This window comes from Larimichthys crocea, chromosome XV (genome assembly GCF_000972845.2).
Source record: "Larimichthys crocea isolate SSNF chromosome XV, L_crocea_2.0, whole genome shotgun sequence".
Taxonomy (NCBI): domain Eukaryota; kingdom Metazoa; phylum Chordata; class Actinopteri; family Sciaenidae; genus Larimichthys; species Larimichthys crocea.
In genome coordinates this window covers 17,457,757-17,485,570 of record NC_040025.1, presented here as the reverse complement: position 1 = coordinate 17,485,570, position 27,814 = coordinate 17,457,757, and the positions used below count along the sequence as shown (strand labels likewise).

The window sequence follows — 27,814 nt, the reverse complement described above, 5'->3', positions numbered from 1 at the left end:
TTGAGTCACATTTCAGTTTATTACAGCTGACTGTGCACTGTTACAAGGCTTAAAAATGAACTCTAAGGGCTCAGAACAGGATATCTATGATTGGTTAAGCATATTTTCTAAACTATCAGTTCACAAATCTATGAGCCAGAGTAGTGACAAAACAGTGCTTTACCCATAACTGCAATTGCTGCAACAAAAACATGAGATCAAACGCCTTATCAGTGGTGTTTGAGACATTACCAAAGGGACATAAAAATTCTGTAATATATTTCTCCAACATATGCTTCCTTAAAATATCCAGATAACTAACAAGTCAAATAACCCGAAACCAAATTCTACCTTTTTAAAGCATCAAATACTTTCCATGAAAAATGTATTATGGTACAAAATATTCAGTGGTCCTCAATCACAAAAGCATACTGGTGGTGAATGCAACTCGTGAGCCAAAAGAGCTTTTGTGCATGACTGTCGTTATTGAAACAATACAAAGAGCCTTGCTCAGTATTGTGAAAGTGAGTTGAGGGGGAATAATTTGGTACTAATTGAGACAGCATTCTTTGCGTAGAAGCATTCCTCTGCCACAAGAGGGCAGCATAATAAAACATGTCTGTCGCTTCATGGAAATGACTGAATAATGTGCGGTCATAGTGGTTTAAATGGTATAAATCTTCTAAACTATTATTATTATTTACTAATGATAAACTTCAAGTTGTAGGTAGGTTTCTAATGTGTCTTTGGCTGACATCACAGAAAAGTTAGTAAAGATACAATACAGTACCTTGTAAGGCAAACTGGTGAAAACACAACAACCTCTGCTACATAAAAAAAGGATTCAACAGACTCCCATATATTAACACAATATAATTAAAAGTTGCATTGCCATTAATTGGCTGCCTGCAGGCACTGTAAAGGCTGGGCAACAGTTTCCTAAAAGTCCAGTTGGGGCACCATGCATCTACATTTATATGGGCAACCCCGGCAAAACATATTTGTAACAGAGTGGGTCAGATGATTCACAGACATGAAAGTTGATAAAATGACACATAATCACACAGAAACCCCTGCTGTTCAGAGGAGCTCATCTGCTCCATATCCACTCAGTTCAAATGTAATCAAAATATTTAGGAGGCCAACTTAAATCTTGAGCAAACAGGCGTCTTCTTTCAGGAGGTGGTCGGTGAGCTGTTAGTGACAGGTGTGCACTTGCATAGATAGCTCACAGGCAATGTCTTATCTGAAGGTATTATTCAAAAGTGGATTCTCATTGCTGCTCAACAAAAAGGAGAAAGGCAGTTTGTGGTTTTTTTGCAGTGTTTAAAAGGTTTCAATTAAAAAAGAAAAGTATTAAGCATGCTCACTTGCACTAAAAACTGCAGGTGCAAACACCAAATGGGTTAAAACACATTAAAATGTGATTAACATTGAAGTGCTGAGGTGTCAGTTAAAGCGTTAGAGCTAAAGGCAGCTGAAATCAGTTGAATTGTGAAATTTCATTCAGGAGACAGGATGTGTTTGGGTCTGAACATGGTTATCCTGTCTGTTTAAGTACTAGATGCGCAGTTGAAGTGTGTACTCTCTTAATTGTCAGTTGCTGTGTACTCAGTGACAGCAGCTGACTGAAGTCACTTTAAGAGAGAGATGAAAGCAGCTGTAATGTCAAGATGTGTTTACTGTGGGGCGTAGTTGGAAGTGAAATGTGTGAACTGTAAGCAGTGAAAGAGTTCATCCAAGCAGTGACACTGAAAGCACTTTAAGGTCAAAGAGTAGGAGATGAAATCAGTTGACATGTAAAGAGTTTAAAAAAAAAAAAGGATGAAAGGGTTACTTTATGTGAAATCAGTAAAATAAGTTAAAGGGTCAGGTTATGTGCTGAGATTTTAGTCCAACGTCTCACTGCCTTTGAATGCTCCATTGCCAGAAATCGGTGTCACCAGCACAACACACATTACTCCTGAAAAGCACTGAAAAAAAGTTTAAAGCTTCAACTGCGATTCCAGACAAATGATGAGATGAAGAAAAACAATTAATTAAGTACAAAAGGTAGTATATAAGTATAAATGAATATGAAGGGATTAAAAAGGAAAAGAAAATGACGTGTAGAAAAGCTAAATGATATCCAGAAATCTGAAGAGGTGCACAGATATCTCAGCTCATGTTGAAGTTTGAATGGTGAGTCTACATGAAAGCATGCTGAAGTAATTGACAAAAAAGCCTCCAGTATATTAATAGTAAAGATATATACGAGAATATGAGTGTACATCACGGAAATGTGAGCACACCATTTATACCGGTCAGGGGAAATGTCATGCAGCATAATCACAACTTGGCCCAAAGTGCATATCAGTGAGTACAGGTTTACAGATACAGATAAAGGCTTCCAAAGGAATCAGGTGAAAATTTATGTCTTCATGTGTTTCCATTAAAGTCATCACAGAAAGGAATAGCTGAAGATGGGATTTTGATTCCAGCAATAAAAAGGTACTGCAAAGCGAGCGCAGTTTTGTTGCACTTGAAAAAATGTTTAATAATAAGTTATGGCTGCAAAACTGCTACTATTAAAATCTGCTGGATGATGTATGAAAGGGATTATCTTCAGTTTGGATGCATGTATTGTACCTCTGATAAGAACAGAAAATCTTGGATAAAATATTTTGGAGAGCACTAAAATTTTGGCTTTTTCAACATAATCATCTCTTCACCAACATCCAGACTACTGTATGTTCTTAGACATCTTAGGCAGGTCATAAACTTTTTCTCCTTGGCCCATGTTACGTCCCTGCTCAAATTAAGGTTCACTTGGGTCCAGACTTTAAGATAGTGTCCAAGGTCCAAGGTATGCAGGCCTATACCACGTTATTAGCATGCTGGTTCAAAATCGAAGGCCTTCCCTGGGATTCATTTGTGCAATTCTGTAGGCGTTCAGGGGTGAAACAGCCATTGGTCTTACAGCTGCTTTCTGCTCTCTTGTCCCGAGTCAGTTTGTTCCTGGCCTTCCAACGCTGAGCCAGTGGCTCCATGAACAGCGAGAGGGAGGAGAGCAAATAACAGAGGCCAGCCAGGTAGAAAGAACAGTCATAAGTCTGAGTGTAGTCATACAGGAACCCTGCAAAACACAAACACAACACTTTAAGAGAAATTTTGAAAACAACAACCATACATGGAGGCACAAAAACGAGCTGGGATAAAATCACTTTACAAGTAAAGCACTGTATCACATTTGTGTGCTCTGTTGAGAAGAAAATGGGAGACAAGTCAGTGCCTGATAGAAAACAGGTCTGACTTAACTAAAGATCCTATTGACAGTTAGGAAGTGACAAATAGGACAGGAACAGGAATGTTAGCCCGTGGCCTGAAGGTGTTACCATCATTTGGCCAATGTCAGTTTCTTACTTGACTGCAGGGATGGTAAACAGAGCCACGCACTATTTTCGTACTACTTTAAAGGGGTCATTCGTCACATTTCAACCCTGAAATCCATAAGCTCCTCTGAGGGGATTGCCCAACAGAATGGGCAGGGACCATGTCACTAGGTTCAAGGTAACCCCCAGGTTTTAACTAGAGCCAAATGGGTAAGTTATTTTTCTTTGGAAATGCCTAAATTATTCACAGAAGAAAAAAAGTGTAGCTGAATGCATGCATTTATCATGATGACATGCTGTAGTTCAGGTTCTGTGCAAGTTTCAGCATTGTGTATATTAGTATGTTCATGCACCAGTTCACATGTTGAGCAGATGATTGATGGAGAAGGGATTCTAAAAACTGTATCCGAGATTAGAAACTGCTCTCTAAGACTAACAATGGCAATCTGCCATCACAACAAAGTGAGTCAAACTGAGCCATGAACACAGCACTGACTCGCTTGCTGGCAGGATGAAATTTGACCCAGTAACCCCTCTATGCATTTTCCTCAAAGCAACTCCAAAATCCCAGTCTGCAATGAGGGCGGCACTAACTATAGGTTGTTTTTCTCCTGTGTGTTTCTTTTTTCACACAGACTGGCAAACACACACATGGAGCCACTGCAAGGAATTCAGGGCCCCAAGAAAAAATGTGCTACAACTCCCCCCAAAAAATGAAGGTTTATAAGAAAGGCTTATCATCCCCTTCACTGATCCCCCCATTCACATACTCTGTTTGAGTCATAGACACACATGCAAGCATGAGTACACACATAAACACATGTACAAACTCCACATTGGCCTCTGTGTAACAAATCACTTATGAACAGTAACGTCACAGCTACAATCCCATGCACATGCAGAACATATGTGTGTTTGTTATTGTATGCATGTGGAAAAGTGGGTTAGCACATGTCTGACTCATGAAGGTTTTCCATGACGTGACCCACTTACCTGCCAAAGGAGGCCCTGTGAGGCAACCCAGACCAACAAAGAACATGGAGAAGCCCATGGAGTTATTGAGTTTCTCCGACCCCACAAGATCTACCTGCAGAGCAGAACAACACATTCAACCATAAGCTTTTCATACACTGGGGCTGACATCTTATTTCTTTTTTGCATTTTGAAATAAAAAGATAACAGTTTTTTACATGCATTTCAGCACCGTGCACCACATATAACCACATATACTTCACATTATACCTATTTAATGTGAGATGAAAACATTCAAACATTGTTTTTCTTCAGGAAACCCATTAGGATGAAGTTAAATATATACAAAACCAGGAAGACAGACGAGTAGCAATTTTAATAAATAATGCTTGAACTGAAATAAACTGGAGAGGATTCCAAAAGCTGTATTCTGAACCATAATTAAACAGACACTCCTTACTAGTAGTTACAGAAAACCAACATGATATTTTTAGGGCTAAAGTGATTCTTGAGGTAATTACTTCAGAATCCAGAATCATAGTAATCATAGAGTATAAAAATAATTTCAAATATAGGCAGGGGAACAAAAAATGCAGTTATTTTCAGATGATATTTTAATATATATTTAGCAGCAAACTCAACACACCTAAGACACCTGAGTCCTTGATTTTAATTATGAGCCTACTAGATTTACAACAGAAAAATACCAGCTGAAATGGGACACAGATTCAATAAATATTTCTGTGCATAGTTAAACAAAGACCTAACAAGCTTATCCAGCATCAACTATAGACCTAACTCCCAAGATAAAATCAGATGTAAGGAGAGGAAGCATCATTTTATCTCTAAATTAAATGGATATTCAGCCATGACTACTGTATCTCCTCCAACACTAACCAGTTAAAGTGACAACCTAGGAGTTAATGTGATGGGACAGACTCTTATCCAGGCATATACAAATTACAGGAAACCAAGAATTAATTATAAACAACATAAAGAACTTGGAGGAATGGACCGCCAATTCTTACTAGAGTATTATTATGCAGCCAGGTTAAGGTCTCTCGTATGCTGGTGTAACCGTGCTTATTTTGCCAGATGGAAAGAGTTACAGCTGGCAATGACTGCTTGGGCCCCATTTCAAGCCACTGAAACTAGTCAACCATCTCTTGGATAGGGCAAACCCATTTATTAATTGGTCTTTTAAGATCTAGCAATAGTCTCAAAGTTTACTTTAAAAATTAAATTTTAATTAAAATTAAAACTTATAAAACTTTAATTTAAAAGTATCAAGAAGTTTGATGGTGCCTTTGATAGTGGATTTCCTCCTAATCTGATGGACAAAAAAAGTCTCAATATACAGGCACAAAAAGTAAAAAAAATTCAATCATACTTGTCAACTTTTAGGTCCAGAGGCATGTGCTGCCCTTTAAAGACACATCATCGCCAAGTGAAATCACACTATATACTGTACATCCTCACGTTTTTGTTTTCAGGTGTGATACGACCTCAGGACACTGGATACTCGTTGACTTAATCTTGTTCCACCCATAAGAGGCAGTTAAGAAACATCTTCAATGGTCTGCTTCAAGGATACTTTTCCCTTTCTTGCGTGACACGATGATGTAATGAAGCCACTTTTACATGGTGTAAAAGTTTCCACACCCAAATACAGTTATTGTGACTTCACCTGATTAGAGAGTCTGATATTGTAGGGGATCTTGCATGGTAAATGATCTACAGACGGATAATATAGTGAGGCTGTCAAAAGTCAAATGATATAGAGAAAGCACACAGCGGCACTATCTAGGAGTACCACTGATTCTGCAATATTTATCTGCTTTAAATGGAGACATCTGTTGAGTGTTTGTTGTCCACAGCCAGCTGCTTAAATCATATTAAATCCTGCAGCCATCTGAAGACAGCAGGACAGATAAGTTGACAAATCTTCAGCCTCCAATTTATGAAGTGCTGCAGCAGATTGCCATACCACTATGCACGGCCGTGCAAATGTCACCGCAGCTAGAAAATATTCCCATACACCTCTACACACATCAGATGAGACGACTGTAACTCGCCGTATTGTTGTTCATGCGGGAAATATCATATTACCAGAGCTCATTATTCCTGGACATCTGTGGTTCATGTTTTATTCCTGAAATGTATCAGGAAACACTTCATGCTGTTCTGGACCAGCCAAACAACAATGTAATAGAAGTCTGTTGTCAATACAATAAGAACCTTCATATGAATTTAAAGTTACATATTTATTATTTTCCAAGAAATTCTACAAAACTGTCAGACCTATAAAGCAAAGCATTACTGAAAATGAAACCCTGTGTTCAGATGGGGTGGCTTTCTTACTAGCACAGGCAGCAGCAGAGCCATGTATCCACCACAGAAGATGGCAAAGAAGACGGCGTAAACCATCAGCAGGATGTAGGAGGTGGCCAGTGGGGACAGCAGGTTGACCAGGCCACAGAGGATCAGGTAGGCCTTGTGGTAGTGGTATTTATGGAACAGGTTCCTGTCTGTCACCCAGCCCGAGGCTAGCTGAGCAATAGTTTCTGTGATACCTGAAACAGAAGTGGACAGATGAAGCCTGAATGGGTGGGGTAGGAACAGAGTGGAAAGCAAACAATAGTTGCAAAAATTCTAATAATTTTAAGCAAAGTAAAACTGTAAGATGAAGGATGAGTCTCTGAGATAAGAGCAAGTTGTTCCTGTTTCTTAAAGGAAGGAATAAGATAAGAGAGGCAGACTTTTCACATGCTCTCACGCTACACGTCCATTCACCTACAGATTTATGTTTCGCGCTTTCTTAGTCTGAAATGTTGCACGGTGCTGCTTGTCTGTCTGTTTGCTGTCTGTGTCCAGTCTGCAGTGTTGTGCGTTGTGCTGTATTATAGACCTGTGCTGTCACTTGGTTTTTAAAGTTTTGTCAACATGTTAGAACTATTCTGACAGAGTTGTGTAAAATAACGACTTTGTCTGGAGTATATTTGTGTAACTGGCTTCATTCAGAGGCTTGCCTGGCAGCAGCACAGCGTCTCTACCTCCCGTCTGGCACTGTGAGTTACTATGGTTACAGGTAAGCCCTGAAACTTTATAATCTTTCTCAATAAAATCATGTAGCCTGATTGTTCCTCAATGCTGAAATCTTGAATTATAACATAAGTGTACGTTAATTTACTTTTCACACAGTGTTTCTGTTTGTGACTTTCTGAACCCTCAAAGAGAGTGAGAGATGTGATATGAAGCGATTTGTCCATCTCTATTGTGTGCATGCTCATTCAATTATTAGCGGTATGTCCAGTTTGTTGACTGCACTAGGAGTGTTTTAGGGCCACAAACAAAATCTTGTTTAGGGCCACTAAAAGCCTAGGGACCGGACCTGCTAGATTTTAAAATGTTCTTCTCACATTTCTGTTTCTTTGCAGTAACCACAACATTAAAAAAACCTGACAGTGAAATACTTGTGAAATGTGAAGTGAAGTGAAATGAAGAGTGGGCTCTATTTACAGAATATGGCAGAAATTGAAAATATGTATAACTCTGTTTTCATTAGTGTATAGCCTTCTATATCTACAGATGTCGTGCGTCCTCTTCCAGAGTCTGCCTTGTTTCTACGAGGTTTCTACAGTAGCTCAGACAGACAAACTAAACACTGGCTCTAAATCTGGACTTTTGTTTTTTTTCTGACTTTACACGACCACTGTAGTTTCTCCTTCACACAAGAAAGGAAAAGGTGAGGCGAGAGCCGCTAGATGCTTTTAAATCCTACACACCTTTAACTTTGAATCAAACATAATCAGGTCAATTTTATGTTATATATTTGAAATTTGTCCAATACTGTTACGGCTGCCGCCGTTTCGCCCCGCGCATATGTGTGTGCAGTGTGTTCCCACTAGGTAAATACAGGTGCGGTTGCCGGTCCCTGGTTGGCCCCAAACTGGAGGAGGCGGGGACAACATTTCGTCAGCGGCAGGGCCAGGATTGGTGCCAATGACAGCGCCCCCGCAGCAGCATCACCGGGCATTTAAACGACAGCCGCCCGAGCATGGTGGCGGCTTCACTCGTTGTTGTGTGTTTGTGAGCTTGCCTCGTCGTATGTATCTAATGATACTCGTTTTGGGTTGTATTGTGACGTATCGGATGATACTCGTTTGTTTGTATTTTGTGTTTCGTAACTGGAGGTTTTGTGTTTGGCTTATTGGGACTGGGCAGGGTTTAGTTAGTTTTAGAGATATCTACTGATTACACGTAGACTACTTTTGTTAGACCCATTAGATTTAGAAGTGCTGTTTTGATGTGGTTTTGTTATTTAGAGTTAGACTTAGTTAGTGAGGTTTTTCTTTCTCGTTTGGTTTTCTAGTTAGATAGTATAGGCTCTGTTTAGAGTTCTTCTTTTGTTATATTTGGTTGTTCGTTTAATCAGCACTTGCTCGCCCTTAGTTCCCTTTTGCCTCACCTCCTTTTGTTAAAACAATCTTAAAACTTTCATTTAATAAAACGCTTTTGTTTAATAACCTGTACAATCTGGTTTTATGTTACTACTTTGGTTTATAATTAAATACATGCAAAACTAATGTTATCCTGAGAACACGCTCAACTACGATGGTTACCATAACCTGCTGAACATCAGCCTGTTAGCACTGCCACTGTGAATATGTTGGCCTCCTTACATTGGTATTTTTTGGTCTTATTGTGATTTGAGTGAACTGACCCTTTAAAATTTAAACTATTATGTAAGGTGTAATTGCTCCACTAAAAGGCATGTTGGTTTTCCCAGCTTCTCTCAACTATACAGTTACATGACTAAACATTTTACGGTTATGTCTCTATTGTGTTAACAGACAAAGTGGCATACAAACAGAGATTACCACATAGTGCCTGTTACAGGAGGTATCTCCATCATCATGACAGACACTCAGAGACTCACAAGGTGAACACAACACTGTTACAACATGACATTTGTATCATAAATCAATACATGTTGTTTTTTTGATTTTGAGATAAACCTGTTGGGACTTCATTCTAACGTAACAAATTATAACAATTCTTATTTTGCTTTAATTATACACTAATGTAAGCATACATATGAATATTATAGTCAATTTCTGACATTCTGTAAATAGATGTCCCTTAAATCTGACACACTAGACCTTTAAGTGCACCTAATCTATAAAGGTATTTACAAACAAAGTTGTTTGCAGGGACCTGTGAATTTGACACATCTCGTGCAGTGACATACTGTAATGCAGCAATTTATTAATCAAAGCCTGGAGGGAGTGCTAGTGTGTGTGTGTGTGAGGGAGAATGTGAGTAAGGGTGGGGCAAAGAAAGCATGTGAGGAAAGACTGATGCTCTGCAGCAAAACTACACAGGCCTGCATTATACATAGAGTAGTGTCTAATCTAATTATAGTTGTTTCTGCTGTTCTTTGATCACAAGAATGTAATCAGAAATGGCTGTATGGATGTATTACAACAGTAACACCCAGGCAAACTACTCTTTATGCACTCTCTACCATCTGATTGATTGTTTGCTCCATTCGGGTATGATGACTAGGCAGATATGTGCTGCTCTATGCTGAGGTCAACTGGAACGCGATAGGCGGTGCAGAAACTGCAGTGGTGTATTGACTGTTGCAGGAATAGCTACAAGCAGGCAGCGCTGAGCCATTGATCAATGAAACAAACTGGTTCTATGCAGATCAGAGTTACCCATCCTTTGCTCAGCCTCTGCACCACAACGGCAGAGGCTGCAGCCACTCAGGCACACAGCTGGAAGTAAAATCTGATCAAAATTCTGCTGAATATGTTTAAGGTTCTATATAATATGTACGTATTATGAAGTCAAGTGTTTATATTTTATTGTGAATAAGGTTTACATTAATCTACATAAATTAACAAATGGATGTAATTAATGATCAGCTACATCCTCAGTCTTCAAGGCTTTGAATGAAGTTCAAATGAATAATCAATGACATGCCTCGACAGTGAACACTTGTTTCCTTACATAACAGAATCTAGAGCGTCCCTCTCCTCTGAGGTTAGCGAGATGACATGAGGCAGCTGTGCTGTGTTTATGTGTCCTCCTCTAGCGACCCAACACAGTGTCCTGGGGTGTCCCCTGCTTGCATACAGACAAGTTGTGAGTTTGTTTGTGTGTTTTAGCCTCAGCAGGTTGGTCCAGGCCTGCAGCTGTTCTTCTTCAAACTGAGCACAAGTCCGTTTAAATTTGGCCTCTCCAAGTAGCACCTTGAGCCAACTGCACCAGGGAAATTATTAGTTCTGTCCATTTCTATCTGTATAAAAGGTGTTCAAAAAGAGACATAGTTATAAAAGGCATGTTGGTTTTCCCAGCTTCTCTGAGGTTGCAGTTGGCTTGTCGTGGCTCCTCTTTTGTACATACTGCTGCTTCAGTGCTCCTCCGCAAAGTATCAGCCACTTTAGAACTGGACTCAAACTAAATTGTGAGCCCCTCTTGTCACCACGCCAGCAAATTTACTCAGTTAGCTGTTGCTTAGCGACTTCATTTAGCTCCAGTGTTGGTGGCTGAGGGTTGACGAACAGACTGACCCGGACGATAGTGGCCTCCCTCCCTCAGCTGAGTCAATGGGCCTCTATGACAAGCACTTGGTCGGGGAAAGAGGAACAGCAGGATACTGGCATGGTGGCTTTGTGGTGTGGGTGGCACCCCGTTTCTCTAGCTCTGTCTCCCTTTTTCTCTCATTGCCGTGCACATGACCAGAGAATGTGACAGAACAAACGTGTCTGAGTCAAAAGAATCTGTCAGTCTTGCTGCTCGCTGGCACTGATCGCTGGCATGAAGCTCATAAGCAACCTCACAGACCATCAGTGAAAATTCAGGCACCTACAGTCCTCCGGTTTTTGTTACACCTCCATGGAAACATTGTAGAGATTAGTTAAAGATCTCATACCAGTTACATTTAGTGTGTGTAATTCCATACAGCAGTGTTATTTGACCCCAGTCATAGTTTTGGCTCTATCCATAAATGTTTTCATCCCAGCTGTGTTTCGTGTGCAGGCCATAGTGTCCTCTTTCTTTCATTTCTCCAGCAGTGGTGGCATCCAGCTGCTGTTGCACACCAGTGCTGACAAAGAAAACAGTGAATTTTTCCAGGCCATCGACATACCATACTTTAAAATTACGATTTTCTTTCAAAATGCATCACCTAAACAGTCCTTTAGGCAGAGCATTGATGCAAAATTGAAACAATTATTACCTCGTACAGTATGTGGTAACATATGTGTTTCACACCACTTAGCTGTCATTAATCTTATGTAAAAGACACCTTTCACCGAAGGTGGTACAATATCTGTCTACTGAAGACTGATTACCAAGGGAAGGATTATAAAACAGAAGCATGTAACTCAAAAATGCATAACCCCATCTGCAGCATTTCAATTATTCACAAAGCCAGACCAAGCACTCTTAAAGAATTACACGCACATGTGGTCAGTGGTCAAAATGTTAATGCTGTTTTCTGTTCATATAGAGCAGCCTCATCAATGGCATACTACTGAACCTCCCCACCCTGGCCAGTGGACCAAAGTTCAGCTTTTATGTAAGCACATTCATTACGTAAGACTGCAGAGTCTGAGCAGCTCACAAATAATTAATGCCCAGAAGTTGACAGAGGACTTTTTTTGCATTATTTCTTAAACATATTTTTAAAGAAACCTGGACCTCCCTCCTCTCAGTCACTGTATAATCCCTGCTGGAAGCCACATTCAAACACAAATGGTGCTAATCAAGTGTGTATTTAATCAGGAGTCACGCTCATCAGTTTTGTAAAGAGCATGAGGTTTTTTATTTGACTATATGACTGGTGTCTAATCTAGAAGATGAGAATTACATATTTAGTCCAAAGTCAGGAGAAATACTGTACCTGACAGATATACTTATAAGTGACTGTTTTGTATCTTTTCATACTTCTGTTTTAAATGATAACCTTAAGCAACATATGATATATATATATATATATATATATTATAAAATATATATATATATAGAATATATATTATGGCATGCCGTTCATGAAATTAAACCTTGAATATATGGAATGAAACTTTGAATATATTGAATGAAACCTTGAATATATTGAATGGACCTTTGAATATATGGAATGAAACTTTGAATATATTGAATGAAACCTTGAATATATTGAATGAAACTTCACTGACGTCAGACTTCGTGGCAGTGCCTGCAGCCATCTTGTGTAAAAAGCGAATGACAATGAGTCAGGCCGCCCGCAATCTAGTTGCAGCAATATTAAGCAATGAGGACATGATAAATACACTGGCGAATGCGTGCCAAAATCCTCCCGATACCCCTGCCCAATACCCTGCCCGTACTTCTGACGAAGAAGTTCGCTCGATTTTTAAGCGTGGCAGGCCTACAACAGGCATAAAGTTTCGGCATAATCTCATTATGCATTTGTCTGTCTGTCCACAGTCCGCTGTGTGAGTAACGTGCCCAAAGCTGACAATGTGTAGCAGATCATAAAATATTCACCCTGCAATGGTCTATGAATGTGGGTGATTCTTATGGTATCTAAACAATATATGAAGAGCTTCTCATTCAGTTCATGAAATCCCTGTAGCCGCAGCAGCTTCTCCAGTCCCGGAGAAGTGCCGCGTCAGAGCGCAGTGCCATTACGCACGACCATTCACTGTGTTTTACCTTCATTAAATCACCTGAAAACTATATCCAGCTAACCATACAGTGTCTTGGGCCCTTTCTTGTGTACGGGTGGAGATTGTACACTGGGTGTTGTGGGGCACACCTGTGAGGTTGAAGGCATGCAGGTTGGCCTGATAAACAGCTGCCGGACCTGTTTTATGTCTGCCACGATTAAAAAGGGAGCGAACTTCCTTGTCAGGAAAACGGTATTGTTCAGGGGTATCTGCGGTATTTCGGCCCGTACACGCAGTGTTAATGATGTCCTCATAGTTTAATATTGCTGCAACGAGACTGTGAGTGGACTGACTCGTTGTCACTCACTTTTAGCTATAGCATCCACACGTTACACAAGATCAGTCAAGTTTCATTCAATATATTCAAAGTTTCTTTCCATATATTAAAGGTTTCATTTAATATATTCAGACTTCATCCAATATATTTAAGGTTTCATTCAATATATTCAAGGTTTTATTCCATATATTCAAAGGTTTAATGTCCAGAACAGCATGCCATATATATGTGTATATATGTGTGTGTGTGTGTGTGTGTGTGTGTATATATTATATATATATAGATAATATATATATATATATATATATAGATATATATATATATATATATATTATATAATTATATAATACACAGTAGTATAGTAGAAACTGGTACCACAGGTTTTTGGACCACCAGGAAGAGGAGGTTTTTTAGTCCCAGGGTGTGGGATGGGGAGAGTGGAACTGGGAACTGGTGTTGTGTTAAAACTGGAGCTGGGCAATGTTACTGGGCTCTGCAGACTTTATGGACATAATAGCAGAGGCAAAGAGAACAATAATGGAGTAGGCTAAGAGGTGAAAAGGAGAGAGTGGCCAAGCAAGAGATCGCTGGAAAAGATCAATCTTGGCAAGAGCTTTGTAAAATAAAAGGCTAAATAAAAGACCGATGCTGAGCTGGGTTTCTACTGTTGGACTTGTAAATAATATTAGCTGATTGCTATGTCTTGTGTTGTTGCACCTGCTTGATGTTTGGCTGTTATTTTTCAACTCAATGAGTTTTTGATCAAAGGTAATATACATGTGCACTCTGAAACTGGGTGCACTAAATCATATAAATATCTATTTCTATGCAATATTGCTCTAAAGGTGTTGGAGTTGTATCAATTTTCTCATGTAACTTTCTTTAAAAATGTGAATAAACAGTATTTACCAAAAGGTAAAACCATTCCTTTGAAGTGGACCATAAGAACACAGTGGAAACTATATATAACTTATTATTGTGGAAACTAATGTGTGCCTTACCTGCCACAGAGATGATAAAGGAAGCATCCATGGCATCGATGCCCAGGGTTCTGGCACGGGCAGACAAGTGGAAATATGGGATAAAGTAGGCCAGCTGACTGAAGACCAATGACCAAGTGTAGATGCAAAAGAATGGGTCCTTTAGCAGGGAGAAATCCAGTACTTTGGCTTTGCTAACAGGCATCTCACTTGGTGTGCTGGCGTGTGAGGGAAATCCAACAATGGTAGACCCATTCATGCTGCCATTGAGGTCTGCAGAACTGTCCTGAATTGTGGGTTTACACTGACCCAAGTCATGGTGGGGTTCATGGCCATTCACACCATTGAGGACCAGTCTGGTCAGTTCAGGGTTCACAGACTGGTCCTGGAGTTCCTGAGTACACTGCCCCCCCAGTTTTTCAACATCCTCGTGAGGGGCAGGAGGAGGGGATGGGAATGAGTCTGATTTGGAGATGCCATTGGATAAGCCATTCAAGCAGCTCTTAGTGTATTCCTTCTCTGAGGAGCTCTTGAGGGAAACAGCAGGGCTCTTTTGGATGGGAGAAGAGGTAGGGTTTGACACAGCCGGCTTTACATTGATGGGTCGCAGGAGCATCCCAGAGGCCACCAGATTCAGCATGAGGCCGCCAAGAATTAGCATTGCCCCTGTGGGGGATGAAGAAAGCTCAGGACCCAAAATGTCACCTTATATATTCTGTGTTTCATCTATATTCTAACTTTATACAATGTGCAACAGTCAAAGAATTGCATAAGGGCCTGACACTGCCTGCTCATTCACAGATCCTGCCTACCTTGCCAAGCATATTGGTCCAAGAGCAGCTGAGTGAATGGAGCAAGTGCGAAGGTCAAACCCATCCCAGAACGCCCAATCGCATACGCTGTTGCTAGCTTCTTTCGGAAGTACATCGCTGTGACTACTGAGAATGATTGGTATAGTAGTGCAAAACCCATTCCTAGGAAGAAAAAAGCGTTATCAGTCACAGCAATGTGGCCAGACAAGTGAAAAAATTCACATGATTTCCATATTCAAAAGATGAGCTTTGTCTTTCAGCTTTGAGTAATAAAGGCAGGTCTGAGTCTCTCTGAGGTATCTACTCACCAACTATCACTCCCATGCTGATGTAGAGGAACACAACACTGTTGGCGAAAATACTTATGAGGAAGCCTCCACTAACCAGCACTGCTCCGGCAATGGAGGTCACTCTGGCTCCTAACTTGGCACAGGCCACAGAGGCAAGGGGTGCTACAAATGATACAGGAGAGGAAGTGTAAATCTCAAACGTTTTCATTTTCTGCTGTTCAACATCAAAGTTTAAACATGCAGCAGAAACATGGCTCCAAATGGTGAAAGCTTTGCTCTTGTTCTTACAAATTCATTGGGGATGTGAAGGAGAGAGGGCACACATATACTTTATATCCAGCCTATGGAGTAAACACACAGTTGTGTAAGTGATGCAATACAAACCTCCAGACAGACGCAGACTTGACATGATGGAACCGATCCAGCTGATGCTCTCTGATGAGCCTCCAAATTCATCTTGAAATGCCACGAAGAAGATCCCAAAACTCTTCAGTGTTCCCATCACGAGGACATTTACCTGCACAAACACAAACATGCAAATCATGGGAAAGATACCGGTGCTAGCAGAGACTGCATGGTGCAAGAAAATGTATTTTTTCCACCTTATTGTCTACTATATTTCAAATATTTTGACCACTTTACCTTGCTGTCAGACAGCCCATTCCAACGAGACAGTGAAACATTTATATAAATCTTTGTTCTAACCGATCTAATATGCTGACTATAGATAAGTACTTCATACAAGCCCACTCCAAATAATCCAAACTGACCCTTTAAATGTCTTTTTTCAGGTTTAATTAGTGTTCTTGTTGCAGCTCTGTGGAACATATGAACCCTGAATGAATGAGTGGAAGCATTACATCGACAAATAGTTGGTTAAAGTTTTGTCTTTCCACTGCTACTATTCTATTGGGAACACATCATTGCACACAATATACGGTATCTGCATTTTCACAGTGGTTGGGAAAACTAGTACTTAAAGATCCGTTGTGCTGTTCAACGCTGTTAAACTACATGATGGCATCTTTGAGAGCTTAAGGATCACAAACAAGGTGGACATACCAGGAAGCAATGCAGCACCACCATCCAGCCCCAACCTCCATCTGGAGGGTCCTCATACTGGATCTCTTTCTCCTTCTCCTTTTTATTTGTCATGCCATCCTTCCTGAACAGATTCATGGCTGCCTAGGTTTCACTAGGAGAGAGAAAAAAAAAAGGAAAATGTCAATAATCTCCTTGAGTTAGTCTCTTTGATTCAGTGTAACAATAAGGTTTTGAGGAAAGAGACATTTTCACAAAAAGAGAAGCTTGATCATTTTCTAAATCTGTAATATGAATTTCTTCTTCTCTCATCTTCGTCTTCCCCCGCTTATCCGTTTAAGTCAGGTCACAGGGGCAGCAGCTTCAGCAGGGAGGCCCAGTCTTCCCTCTCCCCGGCCACTTCGTCCAGCTCTTCCAGGGGGACCCTAGGCCAGCCGAGAGACATAGTCCCTCCAGCGTGTCCTGGGTCTTCCCCGGGGCCGCCTTCCAGAGGGACGTGCCCGGAACACCTCACCAGGGAGGCATCCAGGAGGCATACTCACTAGATGCCCGAGCCACCTCATCTGGTTCCTCTCGATGCAGAGGAGCAGCGGTTCTACTCTGAGCTCCGAGTTTCTCACCCTATCTCTAAGGGAGAGCCCAGCCACCCTGTGAAGGAAGCTCATTTTGGCCGCTTGTATTCGCGATCTCATTCTTTCGGTCACTACCCAAAGCTCGTGACCATAGGTGAGGGTAGGAACGTAGACTGACTGGCAAATCGAGAGCCCTTCTTTACCACGACAGACCGGTGCAGAGTCCACATCACTGCAGAAGCTGCACCAATCCGCTGGTCAATCTCCCGCTCCATCCTTCCCTCACTCGTGAACAAGACCCCGAGATACTTGAACTCCTCCACTTGAGGTAGAATCTCATCCCCGACCCGGAGGTTGCATTCTACCCTTTTCCGGCTGAGAACCATGGCCTCAGATTTGGAGGTGCTGATTCTCATCCCAGCCACTTCACACTCGGCAGCGAACCGCTCCAGACAAAGCTGAAGGTCACCCTCCGATGAAGCCAACAGGACCAGATCATCCGCAAAAAGCAGCGACCCAATCCTGAGGCCACCGAATCGCAGCCCCTCGACGCCCTGGCTGCGCCTAGAAATCCTGTCCATAAAGGTTATGAACAGAACCGGTGACAAAGGGCAGCCCTGGCGGAGTCCAACTCCCACTGGAAACATTGTCCGACTTACTGCCGGCAATGCGGACCAAGCTCTGGCACCGGGAGTACAGAGACCGGATAGCCCATATTAGTGGGTCTGGAACCCCATACTCCCAGAGCACCCCCCACAGGACTCCCCGAGGGACACGGTCAAACGCCTTCTCCAAGTCCACAAAGCACATGTAGACTGGTTGGGCGAACTCCCATGCACCCTCCAGGACCGTGCTAAGGGTATAGAGCTGGTCCATAGGTCCACGACCAGGACGAAAACCACACTGCTCCTCCCGAATCCGAGGTTCGACAATCCTCCTCTCCAGGACCCCCGAAAAGACCTTCCTGGAGGCTGAGGAGTGTGTTCCCCCCATAGTTGGAGCACACTCTCCGGTCCCCCTTTGTGAAGAGGGAAACCACCACCCGGGTCTGCCAGTCCAGAGGCACTTCCCCCGATGTCCATGCGATGTTGCAGAGACGTGTCAACCAAGACAGCTCCACAACATCCAGAGCCTTAAGGAACTCCAGGCGGACCTCATCCACCCCCGGGGCCCTGCTGCCGAGGAGCTTTTTGATTACCTCGGCAATCTCAGCCCCAGAGATAGGCGAGACCACCACGGGGTGCCCAGACACTTCTCCACCGACCCAAGACGTCCCCAGTCGAGGTCAGCAGCACCCCGCCCCCACTGAACACAGTGTTGACAGTGCACTGCTTCCCCCGCCTGAGCCACCGGATGGTGGTCCAGAACCTCCTTGAAGCCGTTCGAAAGTCGTTCTCCATGGACTCACCGAACTCCTCTTCTTTACAGTGATTTTTGTCTCAAACAACTTCACAGAAAACCAAAAAGTCAAATAATTGTTAATTATTCAAGGAGACAACATGGATTTGTTATTATTATGTCATGGCACAGAATGGTCCTGTAAGGATAACTGACAGTAGACAAAATGTGGTTAAGTCACTGAGCTGTGAAACAGATCAGTTACAGTACAGCTAAATCTGGTTACTCTTCCACCTCTTTTGCTCTTATTACAACTACTGCACTGGACCGAATGTCTGAGCAGTGTTCACATTAAGTGCACCCTGCAAACTTCCTGTCAGCACATAACAGGATGACCTTGACATGTTGGGGTAAAGATTGCTCTGATGATGATGATTTTTTAACTTTGATATTTTAATTTGTGAACACAAACCCAGAGAGACCAGTTCCAGAAAGTTGTTCTCGAACCTTTTGCAGAGCAAAAAAATCTGCTACTTGGAAGGTTTCACACTGTTCCACTAATTAACAGGGGCTATAATGATTACTGAGTGCATTCAGAATTAAATGTTTCTTTCTTAGATAAGTCATATCTAGTGTGCGTAATGTTCTGGTGTGCATGCATGTCCCTGAATGACATTTATTCTATATAGTATATGTTTAACTTATAAAGTTAAGACTTAAACCATAAGACTGCAGCTTTGTGAAATGAATCTGTGCTCCTGTGGTTTGTAGTGATTCTGAAATAACCTGATTATTTGTATTAGAGCACAACTCTATCCTTTAATAGTTTGGTCTACAGACAGGTTAGACTGTACATACAAACAGACAAATACAAACATAAAACCCTGTTTGGCTGCTGAAACTTTGTGAACTTTGTGAATTTGTAACCAACCAGCTAAACTAGATTTAAATACACATGTTGTCCTTAAACGCTAAGAAAAGTAAACAGCCATTGTTGTTTCCATACAAAGGCACAACAGAACAGTGGTTATTATTTTTCTGCTGTACCTGTAGGATAAAGCAATTTGAAATACAACAAATCAAATATTGATGAGAAATCGATGCACCCTGTAAGAAGATGAAGTCTCAAGCAAAGAAACAAACTGCTTTATAAAAAGTGAGCAAAAGCTCTGAATGGTGTGAAAAAATGAATCAATCCTTTCATTTATTATCTCCACTGAAATCTGTAAGCAATGTATGGCAGGAATGCTGTGTAAAATTTTATATATATAATATTATATTATTAATAATGCTTGAACTTGTCTGTTATTTGGGCTTGGAAAGTGTGGTGGCATCCATTTTACTCATCCTGTGATGGGGAGAGGCCCATGAAGTAAAAGAAAATGTTTTTTTGCCATTCAAAGTGTTTTTTTGTGGTCAAAAGTCATGATTTTTTTCACGTTTGAAAAAATCTCACGTGTTAGTGCTTTAAGAAGTCGCTTTTGTCAGCTAAATGATGTAAATGTGTTAATGTAAATAGGGTTTCGCTGTAGTTTCTCCTTCACACTTGGAAGGGAGGGTGAGGCCAGAGCTGTATTCAGTTGGTTGCAATTTGCATCTTCACCGTTAGAGGCCACTAAATCCTACACACTTGATTTTGAAAACCAGCCCTTTTTACACTGTCAAACGTGTAGAGCATGAAAAATAACTTAACCTCAGATGCTGGAAAGCAAAATGACCTGGACTCAAGTATAGGGAGAAGGCATAGTAAACCATAGTAAAGTTTATCACCAGTCTTTTGTAACCTGCATCCTTAACTCAGTCTGACTTGTACATGTATAAGAAGCCGAGACCAAATTAGGCAGAGAGCACAGATCGGATTAAAATGGGAATGAATTGGGCCAGTGTACTGCGAGGAAAGTATTTCCCCCCATGTGCTGTTCACAAGTTGTCCTCAGAGTGTGCTTGAGTGCATGTTTGTGAATGTGCTGGGGGTCTGAGGGTTTTAAACGATGGGGGATTGGAGATCAGTGCTTTGTAGAGTGGTTTTAACATCATGCTTCTGCACACCAGTAGGAGATTATCTCAGATTTTTACATTATGTGGCCAGTCTAAATTTGAATTTAAGTTTTTCCAGGGGAAAAGGCTCAACAACAGCTAATAAGATACTATTAACAGATCTTTTCACCTTCACCTTCTGAATGCCTGATTTATGAGTCCAAGTCTGGACCGGGCAAACTGAAAACAGAAGTCTTAAAGGGGCCCCGTGCAGTTCCCTTGTAAACAAACAAAAGTTTCTGTTTACACTCAGCGTCACCAAATCACAACACACAATAACGTGTGTATCTGTGAGCTCTAACAACTGACAACAATGTACATTTCCTTCCTCAAAACTAACTTAACTATCTAAATTCTTCACATCCATGTTTACCAGCTTGTTTTCTGCCTCTCTGCCTTTGCTGGTACAATGCTGCATGTTACCGTCAACCGTGAATCAGTGTGAAATCACTGGCATGATTGTGTGTATCACATTACCTGCATGCATGTGCGTAAATAAAAAAGCTATTCACTTTAGATGAGAAGATTGACACCTCTGTAGGTAACAAAATGACACCTACCAGAGTCTCTAAAGCTCACTAATCATGATGTTAATAATTAAGATGTTAAATCTTATTTTTTCACATTTGTATAAAAATTAAAGAATAAAAGCAACTATCTGTGGGGCTTCCTGAAAGCTGAGGGCTGTGTTGGGGTGAATTCACACATCCTCGGTTCTGGTCGGGGACCTGTATTGCATGTCTTCCTGTCTGTTTCTAGACTGTTCTATCTATTCTTTCGTGGAAACACTTCAACATGTTTTTTTACATGCCCCAACCAGACAGACAACATTCTTACTGCCTCTCAATCTAATGAAGCTCGATTGCAACGTGACCTTAAAACTTAAGACAGTAAAACAAGGTGTGACATGGCTATAACTCTTTCATGGGACTAGGGGTGAAATAAGTGAAAGGATCTAACAAAATGCCAAAGGCTTTACAGATGACAAAATCCACCCATCAGCACCTCTAAAGCTCACAAATCAACATACTGTATGGTTTGTTTAAAACTGAAGCATAAAAACAACTATCTGTGGGACTTCCTGACAGCTGAGTGCTGTGCTGGGGCACATCCACACATCCTGTGTTTTGGAGGAGCCATACCATTTCTCTCTCCCCTTGTGTCCTGGCTGCTTCTGGACTGTTAAGATCCAGTAAAGTTGTGGAAACCAACAATTTGCTGTTTTATTTGGGTTCAGGGTTAAACAAACATGGTGTTCTCTATATCCGGTGCACTAGTTTAGAGAGTTGTGACTTGTCCAGGGTGTACCCCTGGTCTCAGCCAAAGTCAGCTGGGATAGGCTCCAGCCCACCATGACCCTGATGAGGATAGACGGTTACAGATAAAGGATGATAGAGAGTTTGGAGTCATAAAACAAACTTGAGAGAATCATACACTTTTGATGAAAGATGCAGTTTCAGTGTTAATTTTTTTTATAAGACATGTGATATAAAAGATATAAAAGTGCCCTAAAGCCATACGTTCTTCCACTGCTATAGTGGCCCAAATATTATCATAAAACAGATGGGACTTCACACTAACAAGACAATAACTTTGGAAGATAACCATTGATTTGATTAATTCAGGCTGCTGAAGCCTCACATTAACTTCATTGCTTTCTCTTTCTTATTCATTTATTACATTAAAAAAATATTTCAGAGATTCCTTTAAATATTACTGTAAGGAGGTCACGTACTACCTGTGTTACACATACCGCAGTTTGAGAACCAGTGTATCTGTAATATTTCAACAGCTTATGAATTGAGATTCAACAATTCAACTGTTTCATGAATAAAATTGTTCTAATATTACCATAATGTTTTTAAGGTTTGATCAGGATGTTCAGTGGATGTTCATTAATTGGCACATATACTCCATAGATAAAAAAAAACTCACATTATTTTGACAGACTATTTGGCTGTTTGGTAGATAGACTTTGGCGGACTATCAAAATAAAATAGATAAAATTAAATTAAATTAAAAAGATTTTTAAAAATGTTGCCTAATATTTGAACAGAACATCTAAAAAGTGATGGCCATTACAAAGAACATTTTACTAATAGCAAACCCAAAAACAACAATAAAAACCTCTCCTAACTTTGTGACATAATGTGATGTGATGTGACCAATGACAGTATAAAGAGCATGAATTACGTCACCGGTTTTGAAGCTGAAAATATGCGACGCTGGCCACCGCCGTGCTGGGTGTACTGCTTCTTCTACCTCCCGGGTAATCTAAATATCAGCAAAGACGCGGATCATCAGCTGTCCTAAGGCGGGCCAAATGACGCCTGGGTGGTCTAATAAACCCTCTGTAACGGCACTAACATGTCAATCAAAGTGGCCATGCTGTTAATACTGCATAAATTTAAGCCTTAATATCATTTGAGTGGGTGAGTTAAATAGAAATTCAAACTCGGCACAGTTGTCATGAATGGGAAAATTAGCTATAGAGACCAAAACAGTTTTTTGTACCAGGCTGTAAACATGTTTATTTCTGCTGTGAAGTTGGACATTTTAATATACACACTTATACAGATTGATTCACTTCTGTGACCTGTCTCAAGCGGCTGCTCGAGGAATTACAGTTTTTAGCACTTGGCCTCATTTCCCAGACATGGGAGTGCTTGGGTGTGACATGACATCAGACTTATTTTTTTGTAGTGACGGCTCACCTCAGATGCACTTATCTTAATGGAGATAAACTGAATGTAAGTTACATTGTACTTTTAATCCAGCTGGATATTTAGGAAACAAATTTTGGGAGCAAGACTGTAAGAGACAAAGAAATATTATGATAAAGCAAGAATATTGAGTTACCTCTTATGCTGATTTGGTTGAATACCTGAAGGCTCTGACAAAGAAACTCAGGAATCCTATTGTCTGAGTGTCATTCTCAGGTTGGTCGAAGGGCACTTGTAACTATGGCTGCATCAAGATTAGTGTTACACCTGCAACAAGAAGTGGACAGTGATAAGTGAAGTAACAAATGTCAAGACCAGATAAAAATCAATCAGTGCAGATCACATCTCTAACACCTGAAAGCAGAGCATAAGTAGCACTCTCGACAATACTACAATGTAGATGTAGATTTTGGACATGAATATTCTGTATTTACAAATTCAATGCATCCGGTAATTGTTGAGAAGTTAAATAACTGAATGAGCACATACTTGCCACAATAGAGATGGACAAATCAAATCAAATCAAAATCAAATCTCTTACTCTCTTTGAGGGTTGGCAAACAGCTACAAACAGTAACATGTGAAAAGTAAGCATCATTCTGTCCAGAAAACAAACTTATTAAACTCGAAAGTCAGTCTAGAGAGAGAAGAGAGGGAAATTCTTCTTTTGCATTTTGTTCAGATTTATCAGGATTTCTCAGCATGTCAGAGGTGCTGTGGTTACACAGATTAACTAAATATTTACTGCAGCGAAATAAAGATTTTAACCAGTGGTCCTGTCTGATCAATAAGAGCAGGAATAAATACCTACATAAAGAATAATAAAGCATGATGATGATTTGCACACACGACAATTTAACATACATAATTCGTTATTTATTATGAGGGAGGGGCTTTGAGGCTTCCCGTTTATTTGGTTTTTGATTTGTCACCTACACTTATGTTAAAGTTCAAGATTTCAGCATTGAGGAAGAATCATGAGAAAGTTTCAGGTGTAACCATAGTAACTCATGGTGCCGGAGGTAGAGACGCTGTGCTGCTGCCAGAAGAGCCGCTGAATGAAGCCAGTTACACAAATATACTACAAACAAAGTCGTTACTTTACAAATGTAGCACACGACTCTCCGTGTCAGACCCTTTCTCACGTGTTGACAAAACTTTACAAACCGAGTCTCAAAATGACAACACAGGTCTGTGACGCAGTCAAAAACAAATTGATAACTGATAATGACAGTGTGCAACGCTGCAGACAGCACACAGACAGACAGACAGACAGACAGACAGACAGACAGACAAGTAGCACAGTGCAACATTTCAGACTGCAGGATGAAAGCAACAGATATGAATCTGTAGGTAATGGACATGTGGTTCACTGCATGAGTCTCACGGTCATTGCGTGACAGTACACAGCTTCTGAGCAAGTCAGTCAACCTTACACCGTAGAAAGTGAGGAGCAATCGACATACGTCCAGGTTAATGCGTGGCTCTTCTAGCAGTTGTGGCTCTAAGCAACCGCCTGCTTATACCAGTGACCAGCCTTGAAGATACATCATGTGGAAACCCTGAATGTCTGCACAGAATTTTGCACAAATCCATAGATATTTCACTGGATGAGTGAAGAGTTTGACCTGTACTGTTGGTGCTAAAAATAAAGTCTGGGCATCACCAAGGTCATTTGATTCCATCCTATGGATACCACCAATGCTTGCACAAAATTTCACGGCAATCAATCTAACAGTTGTTGATATATTTCAGACCAAAGTGGCAAACTGACCAACTTAGCTAAAAACTAAAAAAAAAGTACTGTTCAAACATCTGTTCAAAGTGTATGTGTGACTTCTATTTTTCCCCCATTGCTTTTTTATTATATAAAGACAAGGTGATATTTGATATTTACAAGTGACTGACTGCATGAGCTGTTCACATATTTGGTGAGCAAATTCAGATTTCAAAGAATGTGGCCTATGAACTGGGGCCAGTCTGACTTAACATAGCCCTCTCTGTAGCACTGAGAATATATTGCATTCTGCTTACTCCACAAATTAAGTTAGCCAGGTGCCCATCTGTTTCTGACTTCTCAGCTCTTGCTACATCCTCAGTGAGAAGGAAAGTGTCCACACCTGCAGGAATTAGGAGAGCAACCCTTTAACAAAAGCTGTGCCGTGTAAAACAAAACAAAAAACTACAGGTTTGTCTTGTTCACTTGTGTTTGTTTTAGTTTAGTAAACTTGTCATGGATATGCGGTTTGACTGCAAGAACATGGCGCATCTGATTGTTCTAACAAGACCACTGCATGAGAACACTTAACCTTTTTTTCAGTTTCAAGAGAAGAGCTGACACTTCAGAGCAGATATGTCTTTTGGCAAACAGTCAATCGTATATTATTTACATTACTGACACATCGTCAGCCTGGGCTTGGAGCCATGCCCTGGTGCGAAGACAAGTTAATCAGCTTCAAGGTAGGCCAGGCGAATTGTAAAAGAAAAAAAACAAAGTGGGTCAAACAAAAATCCCACTTCCAAAATAGCTACAAATCACTCTCCAACACTGCATGAAACATTGTGTAAAAGTCTGAAAAAGTGGGGTAGTTTGAGAATACACACCACATCACATCTGCTGATGTCACTGTAATAGATCCCTTTTATACAGTATACAGTACATATACAGTATACACCATAACCACAGAGCAATACTTGGTAAAATGATACTCCCTCTCCCTCTCCAGCATTATTGCCTTCAAATGTATTCTTTTTTTTTTAAGTGCAAGTGAAAGTAAAAGTTTACTCAGACAGTGGTGATAAATCTTGTTCACTTGTTCACTCTCCCAGTGATCAGCAGTGCAAATTTTAATCATACCAGGACACTTTGTTTGACTGACTCCTCCTGAAAAGATTTAATTAATCATTCCAACCCTGCCAATAACCTGTTTTTGTGCAGACTATGCATTGATAGCTGGAGCTTTTCTGAACTAACCTTTGAACTTTAGAGTATTTTGTATTTCCAAGTAAATTTTACTAACTTGCTTTTAGAAACTCTTTTGTGTGTGCAATCTTTTTAAAACAATAATAATTATTTTCTTTTATCCTGTAACTATTTGTCTGGCTATTTCATCCACCAAGGAACTGGAGCCTCCAACTTTGACCACAATGAGTTCTGAGAGCAGCCAGTCATCATTCCTGAAGAATTGTGAGATTATGTAGTAAATGCGTATTTAGTTCAAAGCTTTTGGCTTAGTTCCCAGATGCATAAGCAAAACCGTATTACAGTGGGCAGAAAACAGGGCGGTCTTACCGTATGCAGCTGTGAACTAGTTGTTATCTCCACTAAACAGGCCTGTTGCATCGTGTTCCTCACTCAACTCAACACTGCTGGAAGAGGAAAAAAAAAGATGTGAGATGTGAGAGGTCAGACGCTTTGACACATTAGGCGTAGCTTTTGAAAGAAGAAGAAATGTCATCCTGGTTAAGTCTGTCAAAGGGAGGCGCAAACACGCGCAAACCTGCACTGACGCAAAACTGGGTTAAAACAAAAATAGCTGTCGACGGTCAGTCTGGGAGGATAACTTGTGCTTGATGTTTCAGGGGAGAAAAGTTTGTTGTGAGCAATATTTCACCAATAAAAGAAAAAAAATCGTAATATTATTAAAAAGGAATATTTTTTATTTAGTCATTTCGTATTTTAAAACGAAGAGTGTGCTGATTTATGTGAATATGCAAAAAAAAAAAAAAAAAAAAAAAAAAAAAAAAAAAAAAAAACATACCTGAGCTCTCCTCCAGTCCTCGAAGAGCTTCTGTCCCAATTTTCAATTAGTTGAACTTGACGCGTAATTGTGTGATATCTCGTTGCGGAGTTGCGCATCCCAGAAAGCCGTGCTCGTCACCGGTGAGGGACTTTTTGGCAGAGAAAATTTGCTGCGGGACCCTTTTCTCCGATGATGACCGTGCCATAACTTTGCCTCTATGAGCGAGTCCCTCTGTGTTGCATCTCACATTTCAGCCTCAACATCGCTGGCTGTGCCAAAGAGCCGCAGAGAGCAAAGCCTTCACTGAGGAGAGCCACGTGACTGAGACGTAGCAGTGAACCTCTTCGAGGGCTCAGAGGGAGGAAAAAAAAAAAGAAAAAGAAAGAAAAGCTCTGCAGTCAAAACACCAGAGCCACCGCAGACTTTACACGAGTCCTGGCCAGTGCGCCACCAAGACGTGCTGCACTGTGATGCAGGTAGGAAACCATGTGCCAGCAGGATAGGAGGGCTTTCTGAACACCACTGCAAGAAATTTCTCCTTTTATCATGAGTGGGATGAGTGAAATCTCCCCTGGTACATGAATACCTGCATACACGTGCATACACCTGGCCCAGTTCTGGCTTCTTATAATTAATGATTAAAGCTGCAAACTTGTTTTTTTCTTTTTCTTTTCTGGGAATATTTTCAAGCTTCTGTCAAAGAGAGTTAATTGGTTATCCACGAAACATTAAGCAAAGGAGAATATAATGAATACTTAACGCAGAGAGGGCAGCACAAAGTCACAAAGTTAAAGTTTATTAAAGGTTGTTATTCTGTGCATGACTGCCTTGGATTTGAGAGTAACAGAGCAAAAAGACAAGATACACATGCCTAATTTGTACAACAATAAAATAACAATGCTGACAGATTGGTTGCTGTGTGTGTGTGTGTGTGTGTGTGTGTGTGTGTGTGTGCG

General features: G+C 40.7%; 1 protein-coding gene across 2 annotated transcripts; it reads right to left on the bottom strand.

Annotated features, from left to right (window-relative positions):
• On the bottom strand, positions 1–27,814 carry slc16a4 (solute carrier family 16 member 4). 2 transcript variants are annotated; one of them, XM_010741166.3, is made up of 11 exons: positions 26,877–27,814; positions 26,408–26,484; positions 23,252–23,382; positions 16,467–16,599; positions 15,789–15,921; positions 15,423–15,566; positions 15,115–15,276; positions 14,324–14,968; positions 6,684–6,895; positions 4,344–4,437; positions 1–3,094 (listed from the first exon to the last, which is right to left on the bottom strand). In XM_010741166.3, the coding sequence occupies exons 4-11, from the start codon at positions 16,581–16,583 to the stop codon at positions 2,835–2,837; spliced, it is 1,767 nt and encodes a 588-aa protein (XP_010739468.1). In that variant the 5' UTR covers positions 16,584–16,599; positions 23,252–23,382; positions 26,408–26,484; positions 26,877–27,814; the 3' UTR covers positions 1–2,834. The 2 variants fall into 2 exon arrangements, with proteins under 2 accessions (XP_010739468.1, XP_019114822.1); XM_019259277.2 differs by having other exon boundaries at positions 26,408–26,481.

What these genes read in the sequence shown, in the direction of transcription:
- slc16a4 (XM_010741166.3), bottom strand. Translation starts at nt 16,583, where the DNA reads ATGAATCTGTTCAGGAAGGATGGCATGACAAATAAAAAGGAGAAGGAG. An exon ending in TGGTGCTGCATTGCTTCCTG is followed by an intron (nt 15,922 to 16,466) that starts GTATGTCCACCT and finishes GTGTTTGTGCAG; the next exon opens with GTAAATGTCCTCGTGATGGG. An exon ending in CAGCATGGGAGTGATAGTTG is followed by an intron (nt 15,277 to 15,422) that starts GTGAGTAGATAC and finishes TTTTCTTCCTAG; the next exon opens with GAATGGGTTTTGCACTACTA.